Source organism: Panthera pardus, unplaced genomic scaffold (genome assembly GCF_024362965.1).
Source record: "Panthera pardus isolate Hobbes unplaced genomic scaffold, ASM2436296v1 HiC_scaffold_10, whole genome shotgun sequence".
NCBI classification, from domain to species: Eukaryota; Metazoa; Chordata; class Mammalia; order Carnivora; family Felidae; genus Panthera; species Panthera pardus.
In genome coordinates, this window is record NW_026526655.1 from 39,029,958 (window position 1) to 39,053,667 (window position 23,710).

At 38.4% G+C, this 23,710-nt stretch overlaps 1 protein-coding gene across 6 annotated transcripts in view; it reads left to right on the forward strand.

Annotated features, from left to right (window-relative positions):
- HECW2 (HECT, C2 and WW domain containing E3 ubiquitin protein ligase 2) overlaps positions 1 to 23,710 on the forward strand; it is a 369,811-nt gene that overhangs the window by 285,939 nt on the left and 60,162 nt on the right. For all 6 annotated transcript variants that reach the window (XM_019428321.2, XM_053906716.1, XM_019428319.2 and 3 more), the window contains 4 exons: positions 6,518 to 6,652; positions 10,536 to 10,638; positions 14,755 to 14,851; positions 23,541 to 23,624. In XM_019428321.2, coding sequence (XP_019283866.2) covers positions 6,518 to 6,652; positions 10,536 to 10,638; positions 14,755 to 14,851; positions 23,541 to 23,624 — 419 coding nt within the window. The remainder of the gene's footprint in view (positions 1 to 6,517; positions 6,653 to 10,535; positions 10,639 to 14,754; positions 14,852 to 23,540; positions 23,625 to 23,710) is intronic.

Sequence of the window (23,710 nt, forward strand, 5' to 3'; positions counted from 1 at the left end):
TTTCCTTTTAGCATTTTAAGTATATCATAGCGTTCCTTCTGATTGGCAAAGTTTCTCCTGAAAAATCTACTGATTATCTTATGGGGGTTCCCTTTTGTATAACAAGTTGTTTTTCTCTTGCTACTTTTCAGATTCTCTGCATTAGGGGCATTTTCAGCCATTATTAACTCAAATAGTTTTCAGCCCCTTTCTCTCTCTTGTCTCCTTCTGGGATCCCCTAAAATGCACATGTTATTTTTGCTTCATGTTGTCTTACAGGTCCCTTAAGCTATCTTCACTTTTTAAAATTTTGTTTTCTTTTTGCTGCTCTGTTTGAGTGAGTCCCACTACCCTGTCTTCCAAATCACTGATTATTCTGCTTCATCTAGTCTGCTGTGGAACCCCTCTAGTGTATTTTCAGGTATCGTATTCAGTTATTGTTCAGCCATTGTATTCTTCAGCTCTGTGACTACTGTTTGGTATTTTCTGTCTTTTATTGAGATTTTCTCAATGTTCATCCATTTTCCTAAATTTAGTGAGCAACTTTTGACCACTACTTTGAACTCTTTATCAGGTAAATTATCTCCATTTCATTAGCTGTTGTTTTTTTTTTTTTTTTTCTGGAATTTTATCTTGTCCTTTCATTTGGAACATATTCCTCTGTTTCTTCATTTTGTGTGACTCTGTGTTTGTTTCTGTGTTAGGCAAAACAACTGTCTCTCCTGGTCTTGAAGGGTGTCCCTGTGTGGGCAATGAACCTTGTCATTTAACCTTGCCCTAGTTCTCAGTCGTCTCTCATGGTGCCTGTCCATTCATTTCAGCTCCGTGGGGTTCAGAAATGCAATCCCCCCTGGTTACTGGAGCCAAGTACTCAGTGGGTATCCCCTGTGTGGGCTGTCTACACCTACTGGCTTTGGGGAGCTGGGAGGGAAGCTGGGAGTGGGACAGGGCTGCAAAAGCAATAAGAGGGCTTAGGGTGCTCACCGACTGCCTCTGGCCAGTAGCAGTAGCAGTGTCAGGGAATAGGGCACCCACCTCTGCCTCTGGGGTGGGGGTGGGAGTTGGCCCCAGCAAATTAAAGTGAGAGTGCAAACATGGCACCCACCAGTACTTCCACTCCTGGAAGGAGTCCCAACAGGCTTTTGCCCTGTGGCAGATGCTTTGAGATTAATACATGAATTTCTTCACATATGATCTAGGCTCTTAACAAACTGCTGTTTTTGTGCTGGATCCCAGGGCAAGTGAGTCTGCACACAACCCTTTTCAGAGCACAATGTCTGCTCCCTACAGCCCGATGATTTTTCTGGATGTAAGTCTTGTTGGCTCAACAAGTCAGATATCTTGGGAGTTTGTCTCTCCAGTGCAGGTCCCAAGGAGGTGGGTGCCTGACATGAGGCAAAAACCCCTCACTCCTCAGGGAGGATTTCCATATTTGTGAGACGCCTCCCAATGGTTGCTACACTTGGGGGTGGGATTTTTGGCGAGATCTCTGCTTCTACCCATCTCACTGTGGCCCTTTTATCCTTTGTTGTGGAGTAGTTGTTCAGTTCTCTTGTTTTTTTTCCGGAGGGAATTGTTTTCTTATGTAGCTGTAGATTTGTTGTGTCTGTGGGAGGAAGTGAGTTCAGGATCTTCCTGTGCCACCATCTTGAACTGCTGATTTCTCCATAGCTCTTTAGAAGAAGATAGAAGATTTGACCTTCTTTGTGGAGCAGAGTTACAAGTGCTTTTTGTTTTATTTTGTTTACATGGTCTTTTAATATGGATTCCTGGTTTGGCAGAATGTTAACTGGAAACAATTTCAAACTTCTGTAACTTAGATTTGTTGAGCCTGAGGTTGGTATTTCTTCACAAATACTGATGACTTTTTCCTTTCTTAAAATAATAGAAGCTTAAAAAAATAAAAAGAAAGAATTGTGTAAAGAGAGAAGTGTATTTTGTTTGGCCTCGCTAAAATACCACTTGGCTCCAACCAGCCCGTATTTCCTGACTCGACCATGCCCTGAAGCAGTGAAAGGGAAGAAGTTTTTCAAATGAGATTTGAGTTTGTGTATTTGCATTCCTTTCAGTTTTTGACTGTGTTGTTAGTCTTAGTTGGTCCTGCACTGTGAAGCTTGAGTCAATTTCCTTAATAAAACTTAACAGTAGGGAATCCATGTTGTTCAAAATTTGCTTTTCTATGGCTAATCTGAAAAAGACTCATTTTTTGATAGTTGTTTTTTTCACGTAGTCTACATTCTCAGCATGCCGTTTATCCACATAGAATTTATAATACATGTTAAATGCTTTCATAAATAAAGGCAGGTGATTCAAGAACAGTGACATAAAAAGTGACCCAAATTAAAAAAAAAAAAAAAAAGTACTAGGTCAACTTCATTACTGGCTTGAACTACTTAGGATATCCTGTGGGAAAGTGATCCACTTTTCTGACATAATTGATTTGTGTGTCACAAATAGAAATGGCAAACCTAAAATTGGCCCAGGAAGTTTTCTGTGCTTTTCTCTCTATTTTAAAGTAGAATACATTTTTCACAGCTCAACTGTTACCCGAGTGAGTGGTTACCTTTCTGTGGAAATAGCAAAGCACCAAGGAAACCTGTCCGTGGTCACACAGTGGGTGGGCAGAGTCAAAATGCATGCCAAGTAATTGTGTCTTTGTGCTGCATTCCGTTAGTGCTCTACCAATGTGATTTTGATAGAGGTCTTAATCAAGGTCTCTCTCCCCAAGTACTTGGCAGAGTTAAAAAAGCATGTGTAAACAATATGCACATTTGATTTGACTCTGAAACTGACCTTTTTGTGGGATACAAATAGCACCTATTCCCCACCCACAGCCATACCTCCAACTGGTTAGTGATGCAAATTATGGAAATTGTGTACCGTTTGCTGTCTGGCGTTAGTAGCCTTTTCAGTGTTGAAACAGTGTTGAGGCCCAGCACTGTGAATGGCTGTTATTGCCAGTCTAATTCAGTAAATACTTGAATGCTTTCTAACATCACGTACGATGTGAGGTGCGAGGGGAGTGGGAGGAACATGAAAAGGAAAAGATAGGGAGCAGAAAGCAGAATGGAAACAAAAAGATATATGAAAAGGAGACAGAGGGGAAAGAGGTACTGCTCATTGGGCTTTAGCGTCAGACAGAAAGGTAAGCTCAAGTCCCAGCTTTACAGGTTCCCAACTATACATTTTACTTAAGTCGGGAACTATTATCCAAGTATATTGAAGCTGACCAACAATGAGATATCATTATTTATCAAATAATGAAAATCTTTATTTATAATGGTGGTTGCTGGCTTATGTGTTCTTCTGTGTTTTTAATTTTACAAAGACCATGTTTCCTTTGCATTGCAGAGGAGACTTCAGTGGATCAATTAGGATTTGGTTCGGCTGCACTGTGACAGAGACCCATACAAAGTTTAATATACAGGATTTTATTCACTCAATAAAGGAGCTCAGAGGCAGGCAGTCTGGGGCTTTTAAGGTGATTCCTCAAGTTGTGAGAGCCCTGGCCCCTTCCATTTTCTGCTCAGCCATCTTTCTTTCATCTTTATGGCTCAGTGTGGCTGCTGGAGCATCCTTATCTCAGGGAACAGAAAAGATGAAGGACAAAAGGAGGGCTTGACTTTGTAAAAGTCTTCTTGTGAGGAGGTTTCCCAGGAGTATCATGTGACACTCTGTTTACATCTCATTGACCAGAACTTAGTCTGGGCCACACATATCTACAAGGAACTCAGGAAATGTAGTTTCACTGGTTCTCCATTTTTTTGAGCTTCGTTTATGGAATACAGCAAGAAGCATTGTGATCCTGGGAAAAATGCCTTAGAAGTTAAAACTTATTATTAGTACTAATAATAGTAACATTTAAGAAGTTATAGGCACTACATGAGAACCATCTCATTTAACCGTCCTTTGATGTAGGTGTTACTATCCCCATTTTACAGAAGAAATTGTGGTTTAAAAAAGTTAAGTAAGTAGTTTGTCCAAGGTTACATTGCTAGTAAGTAGTGGAGCTAGCTCTCAGAACCAGGCTTGTCTTTTTCTAGATCCCAATAATTTGATTATTATTTTGCCTCCCACATCTCGAGTCTTACCTTGGTAGTTTATTCATATCTACAATGGGATGTTTTAAAAACTCCTATTCTGTGGTTTTATATTCTTTAGCTCTCCACGTTTTTCACCTAACACACACACACACACACACACACACACACACACACTCACACACACACACACACACACACACACCACACACACACACACACCCCTCATTGGTTTTTTAAGATCTTTAAGTATTTCTATGCTTATGTAAAAGAATGTGACTTTTATTACTTGATTAGTTCATTGTGAGTTGTCTCTGTACTTTGGTCAAGATACTAGCATATTAGAATTTTTGACAATTTATTATTTTCTAAGCCTCCAACTTTCCCCCAGATGCAGTCCCAAAAGCTACCGGGGATAACAGGATGAGTAAGAAAGAGTCCTTATCCTCAAGGCATTTACAGTATAATTCTTTAGAGAATTGGTTTTAGACAAGCCTCTTAACATCAAATTACACTGTGACACTACATGTAAATCACAGCTGACCTAGATGTGCACACCCATTTATCCTTATAATTATAAGTGCATCATTGTTACCTCTAAATGGCTACCCATCCCTTCAAAACATTCCAAAGAAATTAGGTAGAGTAAATAGGCAATTCTATTTTAGTACTCTTTGTATTTTTCCCTTAAAAAACATGGCTTATATTATTGTTTTAGTAATAAAAACTTTAATAAAGATACATGGCTGATTATAGTATCTATTATTTTGAAATGCCCATTTGTAAAAATAATTTAATTTCTATTTTATGACACTTTGAATAGTGGCAGAAATGATGTACAAGTATATTAGAAGCCCAAATCAAATGGGGACCAGTATGACATTTGGGACCAGAACCTGCCAATATAAGCCTATATAGAATTTAGCATTGGTGTATTATTTTTTTACAAGATCAGAGAAGACAGGTGTTCCACCTGACATGTTAGGAGAAAGAGAGCATTACCTAGGGATGTGAGGCTGATGACATCATCTCCTACAAGACTTCCATTTAATTCAGTCTTTGTACCTGGAAATCGGCTATGGAAAGAAGGGACTGGCAAAGATTCTCATTCTGTATATTACTCTGCTTTGTTTTCTAGTGCACCTACTGCTTAAAGTTATTTCATTACAAAAAAATAATTTTTTTTCCTATTTGTGGACTACATTGTTTCGCCTGTTTCCTGATTATGTGTATACAGAAACATTTTATTTCATAATGGGAAGGTGATTGATTTTTTTATAGATATAAATATATCATCTAAACCTGGTATTTGCCTAGGTGTATTCATTCCTAGACTTTAAGGTACTTTTTAAACTGAGCTCCATCAGTTTAAGAAGTCCGTTCTTTTTTGCTTAGGTTATTTGGCATATATCATGTGCCCTGACACTTGACTTACAGGTTAAGTGTCTCCTGACTCTCCTAATCATCTCTCTTATCTTGATGACTTAATTAACTTTATCTGATCATGGAAAACTTACATTTTCTAATTGTCCTGGAGATAATGGGCTTTGTTACTACCTAGAGTGAATTTTACTTTGAAGACTTATACCATTTGGCTCTTAATAATAAGGATAAATAGCACTGGCTTAGAGCTTCAGAATTAAACAAACACAAAGAAACAGTTTGTACTCATTCATGATTTCTTGTCATCAGGGATTCTGCAGTAAACACAGTAGAACATGATTCCTCCCTCCTTTCATGTTATGGGGAAATAATTGTTTATTATGAATGAAGCAGACATGTTTTTATACAAAATCTACAGCTCAGAGAAATTAAGTGACTTGCCCAAAGTTATTGTAGGTGATAGAATTTGTATGGATGTATGTGATCAATGATTAAACTGGGAAGGTAGATGGGAAGGAGATTTTAAAGTCTTGGAAAACCTCCAAAGAGTTGGAATGTTTTTTTTAGATAAACACTGGGTAGCCAGTGGAAGCTTTGGACTGGAGCAGTGATGTAATCAAAGCAGTCAGAAAGAATATTCTGCTACTGAGGTGCCAGCTAAAGGAATACGGTTGTAGAGATGTGGAACAAGAGAAAACTCTGAAATAACGGGCTGGTCATCAGGCTGGGATGAAAAAGTAGAGAGGGCACTACCCTGGGAAAGTGGAGAGACTGGGGCTGACAGCATGGGAGAGGAAAAGGAGCAGTCAATGATGGTGAAGTTTTAGGTGATAAAAACTTCACAATAACGACGGATAGCAGTAAGAGCTTAATGAGAAGCCCAAATGCCCTTTCATATGGCTCCTTTCTCAGATCCTATCTTTGATGACTGTTCCTTAGAGTATTTCCTAAAACCAGGAATAACGTTCCCCAAAGATTAAAATTAAAAGGAAATGGAGCTAAGATCGTTACTCAGAAGTCAAAATTGGGACTTTTCCTGAATGTATCAAATGATAGGGCAGCTAGGACAAGTGTGTGGCACGAATGGACTACTGATTGAGGGGATTGTTTCCTAGGCATTTTTTGTCGACCACAACTCCCGCACCACCACTTTCATCGACCCCCGGCTCCCGCTGCAGAGCAGTAGACCCACGAGCGCGCTGGTTCATCGGCAGCACCTGACCAGGCAACGCAGCCACAGTGCAGGCGAGGTGAGTCACGCGCCTTGGGGATGGGCCTTCGGGTTCATGGGAGCTGCAGGGATGTGGTGGTTTGTGGAATCTCTTATCGTTTTGTTTTTCCAGTTTGATTTAGAGATTATCATTTGGAGACTGAAAAGTGCTGGAATGCTGGCAGGGCTTCTCTGAAAATACCCAAAGCCTAATTTACACATTTTAAGAGCTAGATATTTGAAGAAAGATGGAAGAAATGAGAGAATTTTTTATATTCAGAAGATGGTGAGAGAGAATTCTCCATGTAGTGAAAGGTTCAAGAGAGGATGGTGGTAAACCCTTTTGCCCACCTAAGGACAGCTTCAGAGGAAAAAATAGGGCTAAAATTCAGTGACATATGGGAGGTTTTTTAAGTGAGGGTTGCTGGATTGGATTAAAGTCTTTAGCCAATGCTATGGGTTGTGGTGTCCTCACTAATAGTCTTTAAAATCATGATATATTGGGGCACCTAGGTGGTTCAGTCGGTTAAGCATCTGACTCTTGATTTTGACTCAGGTCATGATCTCACAGTTCAGAGGTTCAAGCCGTGCATCAGGCTCTGTGCTCACAGTGCAGAGTCTGCTTGGGATTCTCTCTCTCTCCCTCTCTCTCTCTGCCCCTCCTGCTCTCTCTCTCTCTCTCTCTCTCTCTTAATCTCTCTTCCTCTCAAAATAGATAACCTTAATAAAATAAATAAAAATCACAATATATCTGAGCATTGATTCATGTACTCTAAGGAAGAGAAAATAGGCAGAATTAAGAATTCCTAAATTACTGAATTACTTGCTCTACTTTACTGGCTTGCAGTGACCTGTGGTAACCACATGGGGGCTCTCTAATAGCCTAACCCACCCCCCACCGCCCCCACCAAGACAAAGGAAATAGTCTCTTCCTGTTTCCCTTTTTCTTCAGCAGCTTAAATAAAAGGAATGCTTTAGGTCAACTTTGTTTCTCTTTAATACTGGCTTATGTGTTGAATGTATGTCATCACTTGGTAAACATTGTTTCTAAAGATTTGCTTAGGCAAAAAGACTTAAGATTCTTTTCCTGCGTTCCTTTTTAGGTCTATGTGCATATTCTATTTTCAGTGTTACACTATAGGTCAAAGAGTTTTGTAGACTCTGTTATAAGGAAAATTATGAATGCGATAAATAACTGGATTTGATTCATCAAAATTCTACTCTTGGAATTTCCCCTCGTGATTTACAGACTTGTGGGTTTGCTGGTTGTATGTGCAGAATATACTTGAGAAGCTCGTATAAAAATGATATATAAATCTATTAGAAGATGAGGTATGCACAAAAATATTTATGTTTTATGAGTAACTAATAAATCTTTACTTTGCTGCCATGGAAACCATTAGTGGTGACCTGGATGATGCCAACAGCATTCATCCTAAAAGCTGAAAACACACCTCTCACCTTTGGACTTCGTGTGTGATGTGTATCATAATTAGGGCCCTGCCTGACTTTATCACAAGGCCAGTGCACTTTAGCCACTTGTATTTTTTTTTTTTTTTTTTTTAGCCACTTGTCTTATCTTGACTTCACCGTATGAGCCGGCTGCTTGGTCTGGTCAGGTCTGCATCAGATTAATAGCTGTGCTCCTTTTGCTTTCAGTTCTTCTGCCTCAGAACTTGAGTTATTTCCATGGTCTAGTAGTGGCCTGTTGTGGGAGAGGGATCCTAAGGCACACATTCAAATGCAAGTGAAGTTATCTTCTCCTGTTGATGGAGACTGAGTGGTAGAACAGAGCTAACCCCATAAAGCCTCAGCAGTCAGCCCCAGCCTTGTCAGACCATTTATGGGAAGGTGTTTTCTGGCACAGCTGTCGGAAGCCCGCACACCCTGCCGTGCTACACACATTTATCTGGCCTTGCCCACCATCTAAAGGTCTCCTTCGAGGAAGGAGGGTGTTGAAGAGAAGACATTTGGCTGTTCTGGGAAATAATGACACATGACCACGTCCTGACAGGAGGGAAAGTATATGTCCGTGTATTGAATGATAAGTTCTGTGACTGGCAAACAAGGTGTAGTTAATGATTGAATCTCCTCTGAGAGTGGCTGACTTCGTTCTTCAAAGCCAATAATTCAAGAGACGCACAGCGAGCAACTTCGATTATACACATGAGTCTTTCCATCTACTCTCTTATACTCATTTAGCAAACATTACAGGTAGTAGAAATTTTGCTGTATCTTCCATCCAACAAACTAATTCTTACCAAACACGTGCAGTGTAGAAACACGATGGTTGAGGTGAAGGATGCCAATAACGTATGTTCCTTGTTCTTATTAAGGAGAAAATGTGTGAAACAAACCATAATACAAATGAGTAAAAATATGAATGAGGGGCGCCTGGGTGGTTCAGTCGGCTAAGCATCTGACTTCAGCTCAGGTCATGATCTCACAGCCCCATGTCGGGCTCTGTGCTGACAGCTCAGAGACTGGAGCCTGCTTCGGATTCTGTGTCTCCCTCTCTTTCTGCCCCTGCCTCGCTCGCACTCTGTCTCTCAAAAATGAATAAATGTTAAAAAAAAAATTTTTAATAAAGTCAGCTTGAAGGGAAGGCAAGGTTTCATTGGGGAGGGGGGTTGCTGTTTGAACTACACTCTGAAGAATGAGTGAGAGCATTCTTGAGGGATAAACAAGCAGTGTAGGATAAGAATGGTAGTTTTAGTTTTAGGACCTTTAGAAAAACCCCTCCCCAAGCACCTAACACATACGATGTGATAAAATGGCTGTGAAGGTTTCGATGGGTGGGAATAGAAGCTCTGTTTTCTTTTCTTTTTTTTTTTTTTTTTTATGTTTATTTAACCTGAGGTGGGGGGGGGGGGGGCGGCGGAGAGAACACGCGAGTGTGGACGCACATGAGCAGGGGAGGAGCGGAGGGAGAGGGAGAGAGAATCCCAAGCAGGCCCCAAGCTGTCAGCATAGAGCCCTACGCAGGGCTTGATCTCACGAGAACCATGAGATTGTGACTGGAACCGAAACCAAGAGTCAGACACTCAGCCGACTGAGCCATCCGGGTGCCCCTAGAAGCTCTGTTTGAAAAGTACCAATTTGTAAATCCAATATGTTATTTGGCCTTTTGTTCTCTTTCTCTCTAATACTTCTGTTCTACTATCATCTTAAAAGACGTGTGTAATACGGGCAAGGAGGGGATGCTAAAACAGAAGCTAAAGCAGTGTTGGAGTTTACTGATAAGACTATTAGTGGGCATTTTTGTTTACCTACTTGTATGTATGAGTTTCTAAATCTATAATAGGTACAGTAAATAATTTCGGTTAGGGCAGCCCTATGGTAGCTCTTCCACAGCTGCTGCGATTAGCTGCCTGGTGTGGGAGGTTCAAACCAGAAAGAGCTGTTGTACCGGGTGCTCTAACAGGCATGTAAAATTGCTCCTGAGGAGATACCACACCAACCCTGAAGCCCACACGAAGCCGGCTGCTCTTCAGGCTCTGCTAAGGCAGAGAATTCTCCGAACTGCCTTAGCCAAAAGAAGGTATAACCTGGCACTCGTACCCTCTAGTGTATTGTTCCAGGTTTTTGTTTTGTCAAACCAGAGGTTATTCCCGATGAACAGGTCTGCTGCTGTTCAGTTTCCACAGCCCCAGTAATTGTACTCATATGGAACTACCTCGATACCATGTGGTAAATAGTCACTGCCCCGGCCCCTCTCGAGGATACGGATGCCTGAACCCTTCCCCTCGATTCGGCAACTAAAGCAGAGCTTGTGAGAACCCTGTGTCAGCTCCTCACCTGGCATCTGTTCCCATCAGTTGGTACTTAGTAGTCGTCAAGTATTTTGAACAACTAGGCTTGGTGTGCTGATTTAAACCAGTCTCGATCTTTTTGCAGAACATAAACGATGCTTTTGTTTGCAGGTAGGAGAAGATTCTCGACACACAGGACCACCAGTGCTCCCCAGGCCATCGAGTACATTCAATACAGTCAGTAGGCCACAGTACCAGGACATGGTTCCAGTGGGTATGTCATCCCATTCCAGAAACCTTTATCTTTGCTTTTCCTATCAGTGTGAATCATGCATCCTGTGCTGATACTTCTCTATCGGCAGCCTGCTACTTTTGCCCTGTACTGAGAAACGTGCATTATCCCTAAGAGACCAATTTGAATCGCAAAACACTTCTGTCATACAAAATCCTATAGAATGAGAGTTTTTATCTTGCTCTACGTTTTCTGAGCAGAGCTATTATATTAGATTATTGAAGTTACTCTTAAGGCAAATCTATTATGTGGTCATTTCACATTAAGCATTGGACAAGCATATATATTAGTTTATATATAATGCTCAGGACAGAAGTTTTTAAATTTTTTTAATGTTTATTTATTTTTGAGAGAGACAGACAGAGAGAGAGGGAGAATGAGAGCATGAATGGGGGAGGGGCAGAGACAGAGGGAGACACAGAATCGGAAGCAGGCTCCAGGCTCTGAGCTGTCAGCACAGAGCCCGACATGGGGCTCGAACCCACGAACTGTAAGATCATGACCTGAGCTGAAGTCGGATGCTTAACCGACTGAGCCATCCAGGCGCTCTGGTACAGAACTTAAGTGGTGTGTGAGCCTACGGTAGCCTCAGAATAAGAAAGCAATTATGGCACATTCTTAAGGTTTTGGTAGAGAGCTATGTAGTTGTAGCAAATACAAGGCAGCAAGAGCCTCCAAAATTATAAAATACAAATAAATGAATGGGGCAAAGAGGCCTAACCAACAACTCGAATTATTATTCACATGATGAGGTTGACGTAGATCGGTTTTCACACCTGGACCCCTAAGGCAGGTGGAGTAGACAGGTAGGTGGTAGGAGGCCATGTCAGCTCCCTGCTTCATCTTAAATTTGAGTAGTTCTCCATTTGTCTGTTTTTACCTTAAAATTTTTACTTCTTTAAGAAAAACTTTAATGTGAAATATAAAGTAATGCCTGTGGGCATTACTTAGCTAAAGAAATTTGACAAACACTGGACAGGAAGAAATCTTGGATCAAAGTCTAAGAGTCTGTGTATTATTATGCTGTTATTAATAGGATACTAAATGCTGCAGAGAGAATTTTAAAGTCGTATGAAATTATTGCTAAAAAAGTTACATAGTCTCTGATCTTGAATGGAGTGTAAAACCCAGTGACAAAATTTCAGCTATCAAAGTGTTTTCTCAAACAAACTATAAAAAGTGTTCTCATTATTTTTGTATGAGGAAATGTGCAGTTAGGTACACTTCAAGTTTGACAACATGGGATTCCATGTTAGCAGGTAGTATTTTTTAAACTTTATTCACATTTAACTAAAATATGTATGCACAGGTGGCCTGATGCATAAAATGTGAACTAGCAAATGTTTAGAGCATTATATTTCTTTTGTTTGATCACTTGTGAGTTTAAGTAAGGCATGTTTCTTGATCATATTTATGAACTGAATCAGAGTCACTGATGTTTGGGAATTCAGATATTCAGTTCTGTGATTTAAATATGTCCATATTTCTGATTAGAAATAGATATAATCAAGATAAATAATCTTAAGTAAACAAATTAGTTTTCTTGACAAAAGAGGTGTTAATTATTATAGCCCTTAATAAATTTTAATTAACTATTTTTAAATTTCTATAGACATTAGCCAGTCTTGACAGAGATGAATTTTTCTTTTAATTCTATGTACATAGTTGATGATTCCGTTTGTGTTGTAGCTGTTGGTATAGTTGGTTTGGTAAAAAGCTAAGTGTGGCTTAATGGCATTTATTTCCACAGAGAATTTGGGAATGGTTTGTCTTCTACCTTTTGGTAGTAACTGTTGCTGACAACTGTTTTTCTTTTTTTTTTTAATTGAAGTACAGTTGACATACAATGTTATATTAGTTTCTAATGTATAGCATGATGATTCCACACTTTGATACGTTACTCAGTGTATATCTGATACAAAATCATTACAGTATTGGTGACTGTGTTCCCTGTGACGTACTTTTCATCCCTGTGACTTACTTATTTTGTAACTGGAACTTTGCCCCTCTTAATGCCTTTCGCCTATTTTGTCTATTCTCTCAGTCCCTGCCCTCTGGGAGCCATCAGTTTGTTCTCTGTATCTATGAGTCTGTTTCTGATTTTGTTGTTCATTTGTTTGTTTTTTAGATATCACGTAAAAATGAAATCACACAGTATTTGTCTTTCTGGGTCTGACTTATTTCACTTAGATAATACTCTCTGGGTCCCTTCATTTTGTTGCAAATGGCAAGATTTCATTCTTTTTAATTGTGAAGTAACTTTCTATTATATATATGTATAATATATATATTATACATGTATAAGATATGTATGTATATAAGATATGTACCACATCTTCTTAACTCATTCTTCATTCATCTATCGATGGACACTTAGGTTACTTCCCTATCTTGGCTATTGTAAATAATGCTTCAGTGAACAGAGGGATACATATATTTTTTTAGAATAAGTGTTTTTGTTTTCTTCAGGTAAATATACAGTAGTGTAATTACCAGAGCATATGATATTTCTATTTTTAACTCTTTGAGGATCCTCCCTACTGTTTTTCATAATGGCTGCACCAATTTACATTCCCACCAACAGTAAACAAAGGTTCCCTTTTCTCCACATCCTTGCCAACACTTGTTATTTCTTGTCTTTTTGATACTAGTCATTCTAACAGGATGTGAGATGATATCTCACTGTGGTTTTGATTTGTATTTCCCTGATGATTAATGATTTTGAGCATCTGTTCATGTGTCTGTTGGCTATCTGTATGTCTTCTTGGGAAAAAGAAGACCTATTCGGGTCCTCTGCCCATTTTTTTAATGGGATTATTTGTGCTTGTTTGTTTGTTTGTTTGCTTTTGGTGTTGAGTTGAATGAGTTCTTTATATATTTTGGATATTAACTTGTTTTTGATATATGATTTGCAAATATCTTCTCCCATTCAGTATACTGCCTTTTCATTTTATTGATGTTCCCTTTGCTATGCAAAAGCTTTTTAGTTTGATGTGGTCCCAATAGTTTATTTCTGTTTTTGTTTTCCTTCTTAAGGAGACATATCAGAAAAATGTTGCTAAGGCCAAGGTCCAAGAGATTACTCTCTAGGTTTTCTTGTAGGAGTTTTATGGTTTAGGTCTTTAATCCATTTTGAGTTCATTTTTATGTATAGTGTAAGAAAGTGGTCCAGTTTCATTCTTTTGCATGTAACTGTCCTGTTTTCATGGCACCATTTATTGAAGAGACTATCTTTTCCTTATTGTATATTCTTGCTTCCTTTATTGTAGATTAATTAGCCATATAAGCATGAATCTATTTCTGGGCTCTCTATTCTGTCCCTTTGATCTGTGTGTCTATTTTTGTGCCAGTAGCCTACTGTTTTAACTATTGTAGCTTTGTAGTTGAGTTTGAAGTCTGGGATTGTGATACCACTAGCTTTGTTGTTCTTTCTCAAGATTGCTTTGGCTATTATGGGTCTTTTGTGGTTCCATACAAATTACAGATTTTAAGATTGTTTGTTCTAGTTCTGTAAAAATATGTTGTTGGTATTTTGATATGGATTGCATTGAATCTGTAGAGTGCTTTGGGGCATATGTACATTTACCAGTGTTAATACTTCCAATCCATGAACATGGTATACCTTTCCATTCATTTGTGTCATCTTTAATTTCTTTTATCAATGTCTTCAGTTTTCAAAGCACTGTTGTATTTGGGCAACTTTCGTTCTGTCTCTTTACCTCTCTGGATGGCTGCTGCTTAGTCAGAAGATAGTTTTCCATTTCTAACAATTGCTTATGAGGTTGATTTTGGTAAGCAGTAGCTAAAAACCATCAATATCTAGAATCTTGTTTGTGATCTCATCCTGCAACTTGATAATAAATATGGCTTATGAAATGAGTTTAATTTGTGCTTAAGTCACACCTAATACATCTAAGTCCGATAATCATATAACAGGTAGACACAAATTAGAATTTAAGCATCTGTAGTGGCTTCAAACTAGGACTTTGAGTAAAAGGAATATTAACCACAAAAAACAGACTTAAAGTTTGGATTTATGTGCATAAACTTAATAACAGATTTTTAAAGCATCATCATAATTTTTTTTTATTTTTTCAGCTTACAATGACAAGATTGTTGCATTTCTGCGCCAACCCAACATCTTTGAAATTCTACAGGAGCGCCAACCTGATCTTACCAGGAATCATTCACTCAGGTAACTGTTGTATTAGTATTTGGTTCAAATTCTGTAAGCCCCAACTATTAAATCATCAGTAATACTGATAATCATCTTGGAAATTCACTCTTTCTTTTTGGCAGTCTGAACAAAGGCATCTTGTACACAAAGACTTTATGTCATCAACAACCAGGTCATTGTAGTACTGGCTTTTCTCTATTAAGTATAAAGATTGAATAAAATTGACTAAGGAACCTAGAACCCTCTTTAAAGAAGAAATATGAAAAAGAAACAAAAATTCATAGCCAAGAATCCATCCTTGATCTGCAGATTATAATGAAAATAATAAGACACTAACCTTTTTGTGTGTAGCTTGAATAAACAAAAGTAACTTAGAGTTTACTGAATTGAGACTTATAAAATCCTAGGCTTGGTATTCACATTTTTTCATAATAAACACAGTGGAACCCAAGGAGGGAATCTGATCCCCTTCACTGTCCAGTATTTCCCTGCATGAGCCCTCTATTCTAAATAGCTGTTCAATGCATCACACTTAAGTCCAGTTTTACTTTCCTGAATACATGCTGTTCCTGTTCCTGGCAAGTTTTTCTCTTGTGTGTTTGACAAGAAAAATCTTTCTCATAAAACTCAATGCAAACTACCTCTTCTTGAAGCCTCTCAGCTCCACTGTGAGCTCTTACTCTCAAGATCTAGACTAGTGTTCCTCAACCTTGGTGTGGTAAGCATCAGTGGAGATGGGAAAAGATGTGAGTTTCTGCTGAAAATGTGACATAACTCAAAGCTCATTTGGTTTATATGCTACCTTTACTGGTAGAAATATGTTTTTGTCCAGTGGTGCCATCTTGGCCCACAGCCAGTGATTCTCCAAAACTACTGTATTTAGTTGTATCAAGCTTTTTTCATCAGAATCACCTGGGGAGCTTTGTAAAGTACAAAATGCCAGGTCTTCTCTCCCCTAACTCTTCTCCCTTCTCTGAATTTATACCCCCATCCTCCTACAACTTGTCCAGAAATTTAATTCAGGAGGTCTGTGGGAGAGCTGAAGCATTTAATATCTTAAAACTTCTCCATATGATTCCAGTGGCACATTCAGGTATAATAACCTCTGTTCTAGACACTAATTTCATAATTAATTATGTAGTATATCACATTGTCCTTTATACTATTTTGTTTATGTGACTTTCATGCTGTAATTTGACTTTTCAAATCCTTATGCTTTTTTTTCAACTAGACTATAAGTTTCTTACAAATATGGATCTTCTTCAACTCATTATTTCTCCTCCTTATTGTTTAAATATCAAGAATATTACTTGGCATATAGTGAATGTAGATAGATACATAGATACATAGATAGATATATACACAGATAGATGGGGATAGAGATTTTCTTGTTGATTTGAAAATAAATTGTCAAATATTCTTATTATGTTCTTAGTCTCTCATATCTTTTGTTGAGGTATCATTGATATACAATATTATGTTAGCTTCAGAAATACAAAATAATGATTTAATATTTGTATATATTGTAAAATGATCACCACAATAAGCCTAGTTAAGGTCCATCAGCACACATTATTATAGATTTTTTTTCTTACGATGAGAAGTTTTAAGATCTCCTTTTAACAACTTCCCAATATGCATTATAGTATTATTAACTTTAGTTGCCATGCTGTACATTACATCCCTATAACTTACTTATTTTATAACTGGAAGTTTGTACCTTACGACCCCCTCTGCCCATTTTGCCCACCCCCCCCCCCCAATCTCCTGTCAGTCTCTTATAGCTTTAAAGATGTCATTAGCTTCCAGAGTTTCTAAAGGCTACATGTAATTTCAAGTATGAGTATAAACATCGCTTACAAACAAACAGAAATCCCAGTTTCACATTAGTTAACATCTAACTCAAGTCTCAGTGCTTTTCCCAACCTGACAAGCATGCTGTTCCCAATCACAAGAAAGTCATAAAAATTAGACGAGCTGTCATTTTGCATATTCGTGTACTATAGCATCTACTCAGTAATCCATGGTCCACTGGAGCATCTTGTGTAAGAAGTTTTAGTTAGCAAAATTGCATAAATAAACTCCTCAGTTGTCTAATGAGAGATCTTAGATTCCGGACCACAAAGCAAAACAAAAAAACAAATCTCTCCTCTTTTGCTAACCACAAAATAAGGAGAACTCTGTTTTCTTTCTTTCCCACCAGCTCTAGCCCCACTGCATAGACATACTTCTAGTCAGTATCTATTCCTGTCAAAGTACCCCTCCCCCCCCCCCCAAAAAAAAAAACAAGAGGAAGCCCAAGGTTTCTACTTTTACTCTGCTCTCCACATTATTATTTACAGCAGTTTAACATATCTTTACATTTCCACCATGGGAGATATCAGATGATTTAATCTACCTGAACAGCACATCTAACAGCATCGTTGTCTCCAGTGATTTGACAGAACCTTAATAGACCCTAACAGAAGGAAAACTGCTGGGCCCCAGTTGGTATCTTTCAGTTTTGTTTTTGTCTTTCTTTCTGCTTTTCAAAGTCTTAAGTCTCTGATCTCCTAAAGATTGGCAAGGATTTTTCTTTTTTGGTGACACCCAGGGTCTTCAGCTGAGCCCATTCTTCTAATGTAGCTCTCACAGGGTGATCTAATGGCAAGAAGTTATTTGATAGGTTTTGAGATAAGTTTCCACTTTATTCCAAGTTACTTACAAGTTTCTACTTACGCTTTCTAAAACTATTTACAGAATCTGATCATAAAAAGCTTATGCTGTCATGACAAGTAGAAGGAAGCAGGGACATAAATCAATGAGATAATCCTGTTCCTCTTAGAGTGTGTGTCATGGTGCACTTTTATTTTCTGAAAAGTTTGTGGTAGTTAAGCATCCTGCTTATCACAACAACATAATAGGGAAGTTCTCAAATCTAAGAGAACATCCTGCTTTTATAGTGAAAAACTGCATCGTAAGAAGCATTCCCACAAACGCATGGGGTGGGGAAACAGTTGGGGCTCTTTAATCTCGTGTTTCAGTGATACCTTTAGTAAAAGATTTATGCATGGGATAGAGCCACTGTGTAATTGTGTGTCAAAGGTAACAGTGGGCCTTATATTCATATTCCAAGCGAGGCTTCCATACCAGCATCCTTCTGTGTGTATGCTTCCTCATCTGTGGCACAGCCGCTTAAAAGAAATATCCCTTCTTATGCTCTCCATGAGTATAATGAGGAAAAGTGCTAGCCGGAGGGAGAGTCAAATGGATACACCTATTTACTTTGTGTTTTTCTGTTTGCTTGTGATTCCTCCTAAACCAGAGAATGGCCAGCAGTTTATTTAGTTTGTATCCATGTGTAGTTTCCTCTTCCGTGAGACTGCACTTGCGTATCTGTGACCGTGGAAAGGCTATGGTTTTCTATGCAATGGGATATGGCTTTAGCTTTCAACTGCTGTATTTAAGTCACTGCTCCCTCCAACTTTATCTGTCATGCAAATGTGATGCTACCAACTTTTCCTCTCCCTTTTTTTTTTTTTTTTATTTCCTCAGAAAAGATTTATTTCCTTGGCTAGAAAACTCAACATCCATAAGTCAGTACCACCTCCTTCAAGTGGGCACTGTCCTCCACGGATTACTATATCCTACTAGGGGCTCTCATTAGAAGACAGTATTCATGCTAAGAAGCTTTTTATGTATGTGACATTAAAATAAAAGTCAAAATAATATGTTCTAATATTTTATTTGGAGACAAATATATTCATTTTAAAAAGAACCTTTTAATGATATTTTATTAGTGAATATAATGAATACAAATTCAATGAAATTTTTGGTATTGGTATTTGTACAACACTACATTATGAGCAAGGATCTATGTGTCATAAAACTGAATTAAGAGTTGAGAATAATCACTCTTGTGTGGTTATGAGGTCTAGCCAGTAAATCTACTCCCTGCTGGTCTAGCTTTCCCCAGGTATAGGGATAATTATTTTGGGTTTCAGGTTGATTCCGTTTCTATTTGTGAGAATCATGTGACCATAACAGACCTACATTTCCAAATCTTATGGGAAGTAGAAATAAACATTGATCTTTCCACTGTGTGGCTCTATCCTTCAAGTCAGACCATGTCCTGTGACTATAGTAAAGGGTATGAACAATCAATCAAATAGTCGATGCTAATTCTCCTTTCTTGGCGTTACACCATTAGAGAAATCATGGGATTTCTCTAAAATTGCCCTCAGGCAGTGTTTTTAAACCATGTATTTTTGAAGGTGTTACTGAATGGTATGTGTGTACAGCGTTTGCAGTCCAGAGAGTTTTTGTGGTTTCGAGGCATTGCTGCTTCTGATTGTTTCTAGTCACGTGCCCTTCTTGAACTTCACCAAAAATGTTGGTTGGTTTCAATGAGAGTATGTTCTGTGGGAATTCCGGTCTTGAGACTATGTTCATTGTCCTCAAATGATCTTCTGCTAGCGTTGATCTTCTGGGGTGATTCTGTGCACTTGAGGAAGTGGTTACAAAGGTCTAACTGAGAGACAGCAACAGCTAGCAAGCTTTTCCTGTGTTGTCTCTGTACAGTTTAGTATCTTGTTAGAATAGTTGTAAATGTTCGTAATAAAAGATTGCCTCTTTATCTGCCTTTGCACTTCCCTCGAGGGGGGGTCTTTTTTAGCAAACAATCTGATGTCAGCTTTCTGCTTCTCTTTTTCTGCGCCACAACAAAAAATGATAGTTTATTTCAGACACTGAGTGGAGTCAGAGAAATTTGTTAGGAGCCGACTCTGTTATAATCTTGTGCCTGGTTGTGTTTTACTGAGCATTCCTTATGTGCATAGCACAATGCTAGGTACTTGGGGAACCTGAAAATAAAGGAGGAACGGCTTTTGCTTTGAAGAAATTCATATTTCAGGGCGCCTGAGTGGTTTAGTCAGTTAAGCGTCCAACTCTTGATTTCGGCACAGGTCACCATCCCACCGTCAAGGGACTAAGCCCCATGCACTGACAGCGCAGAGCCTGCTTAGGGTTCTCTCTCTCCCTCTCCTACTGCCCCTCCCCCCAACTCATACTCTCTCCCCCTCCTCTCTCTCTTTCTCAAAAAACCCCCTCATGTTTCAAAAGGAATTTATGTTGTAAGTGAGTGGCCGGCCCAGTGAGAAAGTACACTGGAGGACGTGCTGGAACGTATTCTAAATGACACACAGAGAGAAACATACCCATGTAGAGAGGGTCAGATAGAAAGTGTTATTTGAGTATTATCTTAATCCTCGTTAGGAACCACGAAAATTGAATAGGATTTCTTCATTAGAATGAATGCAGTGAAGATGGGAATTAAAAGGACTGTGACAGATTCCTTCTAACTCTGTAAATTGATAAAATAAACTTGAATAAATATAGTAATATAGCTCTCAAATGTCCTTCTAATCAGAGTCATATGTATCTTTAATAATACTGCTCAAGCTTGTTATGTTTATTTTAGTCACTGAGTGGACTCATGGAAAATTGTTAGGAGCCAAAACTGTTATTTTCCATTCTAAAAGGAAAAATATTGCAGACCTACAATGTTGACTTTAATCCCTTTTATTTTAGTGAAATGTAAGTGTGCACAAATATAAAATATGCAAACACTTCTTACAACTTTTATGAACTATAAAACCAAAAGACATATAAATTAAGTAAAAACTTTAAAAAATAACATTTAATTGAATCATATTAATGTGAGATTTTGTTGTTCGGAATCCAAATTACCAATATTGAGATCGTGGTCAGTGGAAAGATACATTTGTGCTTTTTGTTTCACTTGTGTTTGACTTGATTCTTTCAATTTTGTATCTAATGGTTCACCAAGTGCATCTGTGGCAATATTGTGGCCATCATTTTTCTAAATCAATAGCTTATTTTTGTCTACTGATTTACCTACCAATTTTATTTTTACCTACTAATTCATTGTTTTGATGAGCCAATTCATTTAATACCCCCCCACTGCAATACTAAAGAAAAAATATTTTTAAATGCACCCTGTGATGATTCTACCACTACTTTTCTATTTGTAAGAAAGTATTGTAAAACTTGTTCTTATAATAAACTGTGGCATCTTTAATGCTTTAGTTAACCTAAATGCATAATTTACTTTCAAAATCAGGGGCACGTGGGTGGCTCAGGCCGCTAAGCATCCGACTTCGGGATAGGTCACGATCTCACCATTCATGAGTTTGAGCCCCACATTGGGCTCAATGCTGACAGCTCAGAGCCTGGAGCCTGCTTCAAATTCTGTGTCTCCCTGTCTCTCTCTGCCCCTCTCCCACTTGCACTCTGTGCCTCTCTCTCTCAAAAATGAGTAAAAACATTTAAAAAAATTTCAAATCCATTTATTTTGTTATCTCTTTAGCCTATAGCAATTTATACATATACATAACCTTGCCCCAGTTCATCAATGTCAGTATGCAAATTAATACTGCAAAAGAAAAGCTTTGCCTTTTTAATTGGTAAGAGAGTTGTGTGGGCGTGGTAGATGGGGACTGCTCCTACCATACTTACCATCCAAGGCCCCGCCCACCTCATGGCCTGCTCACCAACACTTTCCTCTCTGATCTTGGAGCAACAACTGTCTTGTCAATGCAAACAGGAGAACTGAAGTCAAATGGCAGTGTTCAGTCATAAGTGTCATTCAGATTATCCAAAACGTGCCTGCCTAAATAGTAGCAGTTTTGATCCTCAATGTGAAAATGCGGAATTTTTTAATTCCCCCAGAATTTGAGATGATGTCTATAGATTTCTCACAGACAGTGACGCCAGTTTGAGAAATACTGGTATGGAATATCAGGCAAATACCTAATAACCAAGATGTAGTTCCCGTTTGTTTTTGTTTTTCTTAGAAAAGATTGGCGACATTTCTGAGGCTATCTGCCGACCTTCTCTTCCTCGGCCTTCGTGTGCTTTCTTGACGTTCAGTGAACCAGTGCCCTCTTTGTTTTTATGTGAAAGGACTTTATGGGATAAGGGTGGGTATAAGGCCTAAACAGAATCCAGTGAAGGGAATGGCCCTATTTTATTTAAATATTTTCATATAATACTAGAATTGGCTTTCTCTCTTCCAGTGCCCCATGAACTCTTTGAGAAAGGAACTAGGTTGCCTACCCTATTGGATACCTAGTGTGTGATAACCATGCCCAGCACACAGTAGACCCTCAGAAAAGCGAAAGAATGAATGTTAGTATAAGAAGGTCCTTAGTGGTACAGTGTGCACCAGATGACAGACAGCCCCAGTGTCGTGTTCCTGAAAGCATGTGACTCTTAGCTGGTCAGTGCCATAAATTAGCTGGCCTGGTAGAAAACTAGCCTCAGCTTGCCTCTGGTATGTTCTGGCTTAAAGAATCAGACCAGTTGCCTTCACTGTCTAATAGTATCTGAAAAGTGATGAAAAGTTTCCCAATTGGCGTATTTCCTCCGGTGTCTTTCCCTTTCATCGCTCTGTCATCCGTGTGACTCAGGAAGCTGTGATCTTTTCCTTGTTCCCAGGAAGCCACAGTCCACATCACTCACCTTGCTCTGTGTAGCTCCAGTTAAAGAAGTGGGAGGAGAGTGTGCACCCTGTTTGTTTTCTCGTTTGTTTGTTTGCCTGATCCATTGTGATGACGGGCTAAGGAGATAAACTGTGGATTTATTGGAGATAGCTTTTGATTGTTCAGGATCAAAGTATGTTCTTACTGACCCTTATAAGAATATTTCTTGGATTAAGTTATTGTTCATTTTTCTCCAAGACAGCTTTTCTCCATTGTAGCTTTTTTCTTTATCTTATACAAATTAATACGGTGTGCTTTAAAATAGTATCATGTAAATGAAGGGAAGCAACAGGAAAATTTGTATTAAAATTTTATTCATATAAAGAATTGAAGATAGTAGCATATGGTGACTCATCAAAAAGAAAAACAAGCCATTTTTACATAATATGTAATAAAATAATGGCAGAAATAGCTCACATTGTCATGTTTGATATGTGTAAGTATAAGTATATACACATTTGCACAGGTATACACATAATCTGTTCCACCAACTGTAGTAACTAAAAGTGTTTTGGATTTTTCGGTTATTTCAAAGAGCCATATGCCTTTATATTGAATATATAATAAATAGATACTATCTGTCTCCAAGTAAGAATGTGCTCATCACACATAATTTAGAGGTATACCCCCAGGAAAATAGATGAATATCCCTACACACACGTGTGCGCTTTTCGGAATAACAGGGAATTACCCTGAATGATCTAGACAGTTGCTCAGATTCAAGCCCACAGCAGGCTTTAACTCAAAGCAAAGACTGGGTTGGATGGTACCACTACCTCTAATAGTACATGGGCAGCAAAATGAATGAAAGCAATAAAGGAAGCTTTTTCCAGCATTAGGACGTGGTGATGTTGATGCTCACTGGGTCCTCCTTGAAAGCAAGGACCATGTCTCTCTTGGATGTGGATTCCCGTATTATGCATTAGATACCACATGATAGATACTGTATCTATAAATGTTTTATATATATAATGCTTATATATATATGTTTACATAACATATAACATAAATATTTATATATGTTTGTATAACATTGTGTGTGTGTGTGTATGTGTGTGTGTGTGTGTGTGTGTTGTGGCTACTATTTTTTAAATGGTACCTAAGTCACTCAGTTTTGTTTCAAAAGCCTACCACATATATTTTGAGCTGTTTCTTTGCTTGCATAGGGAGAAGATCCAATTTATCCGAACTGAAGGGACCCCAGGATTGGTGCGTCTTTCAAGTGATGCAGACCTTGTCATGTTGCTGAGGTAGGTAACCAGCTTTTGAAGTAGAAAGTCTTTCTGTCATCAGATACTATGGAGCATTTTGGAAAATAATATGCCAATATTTGTAG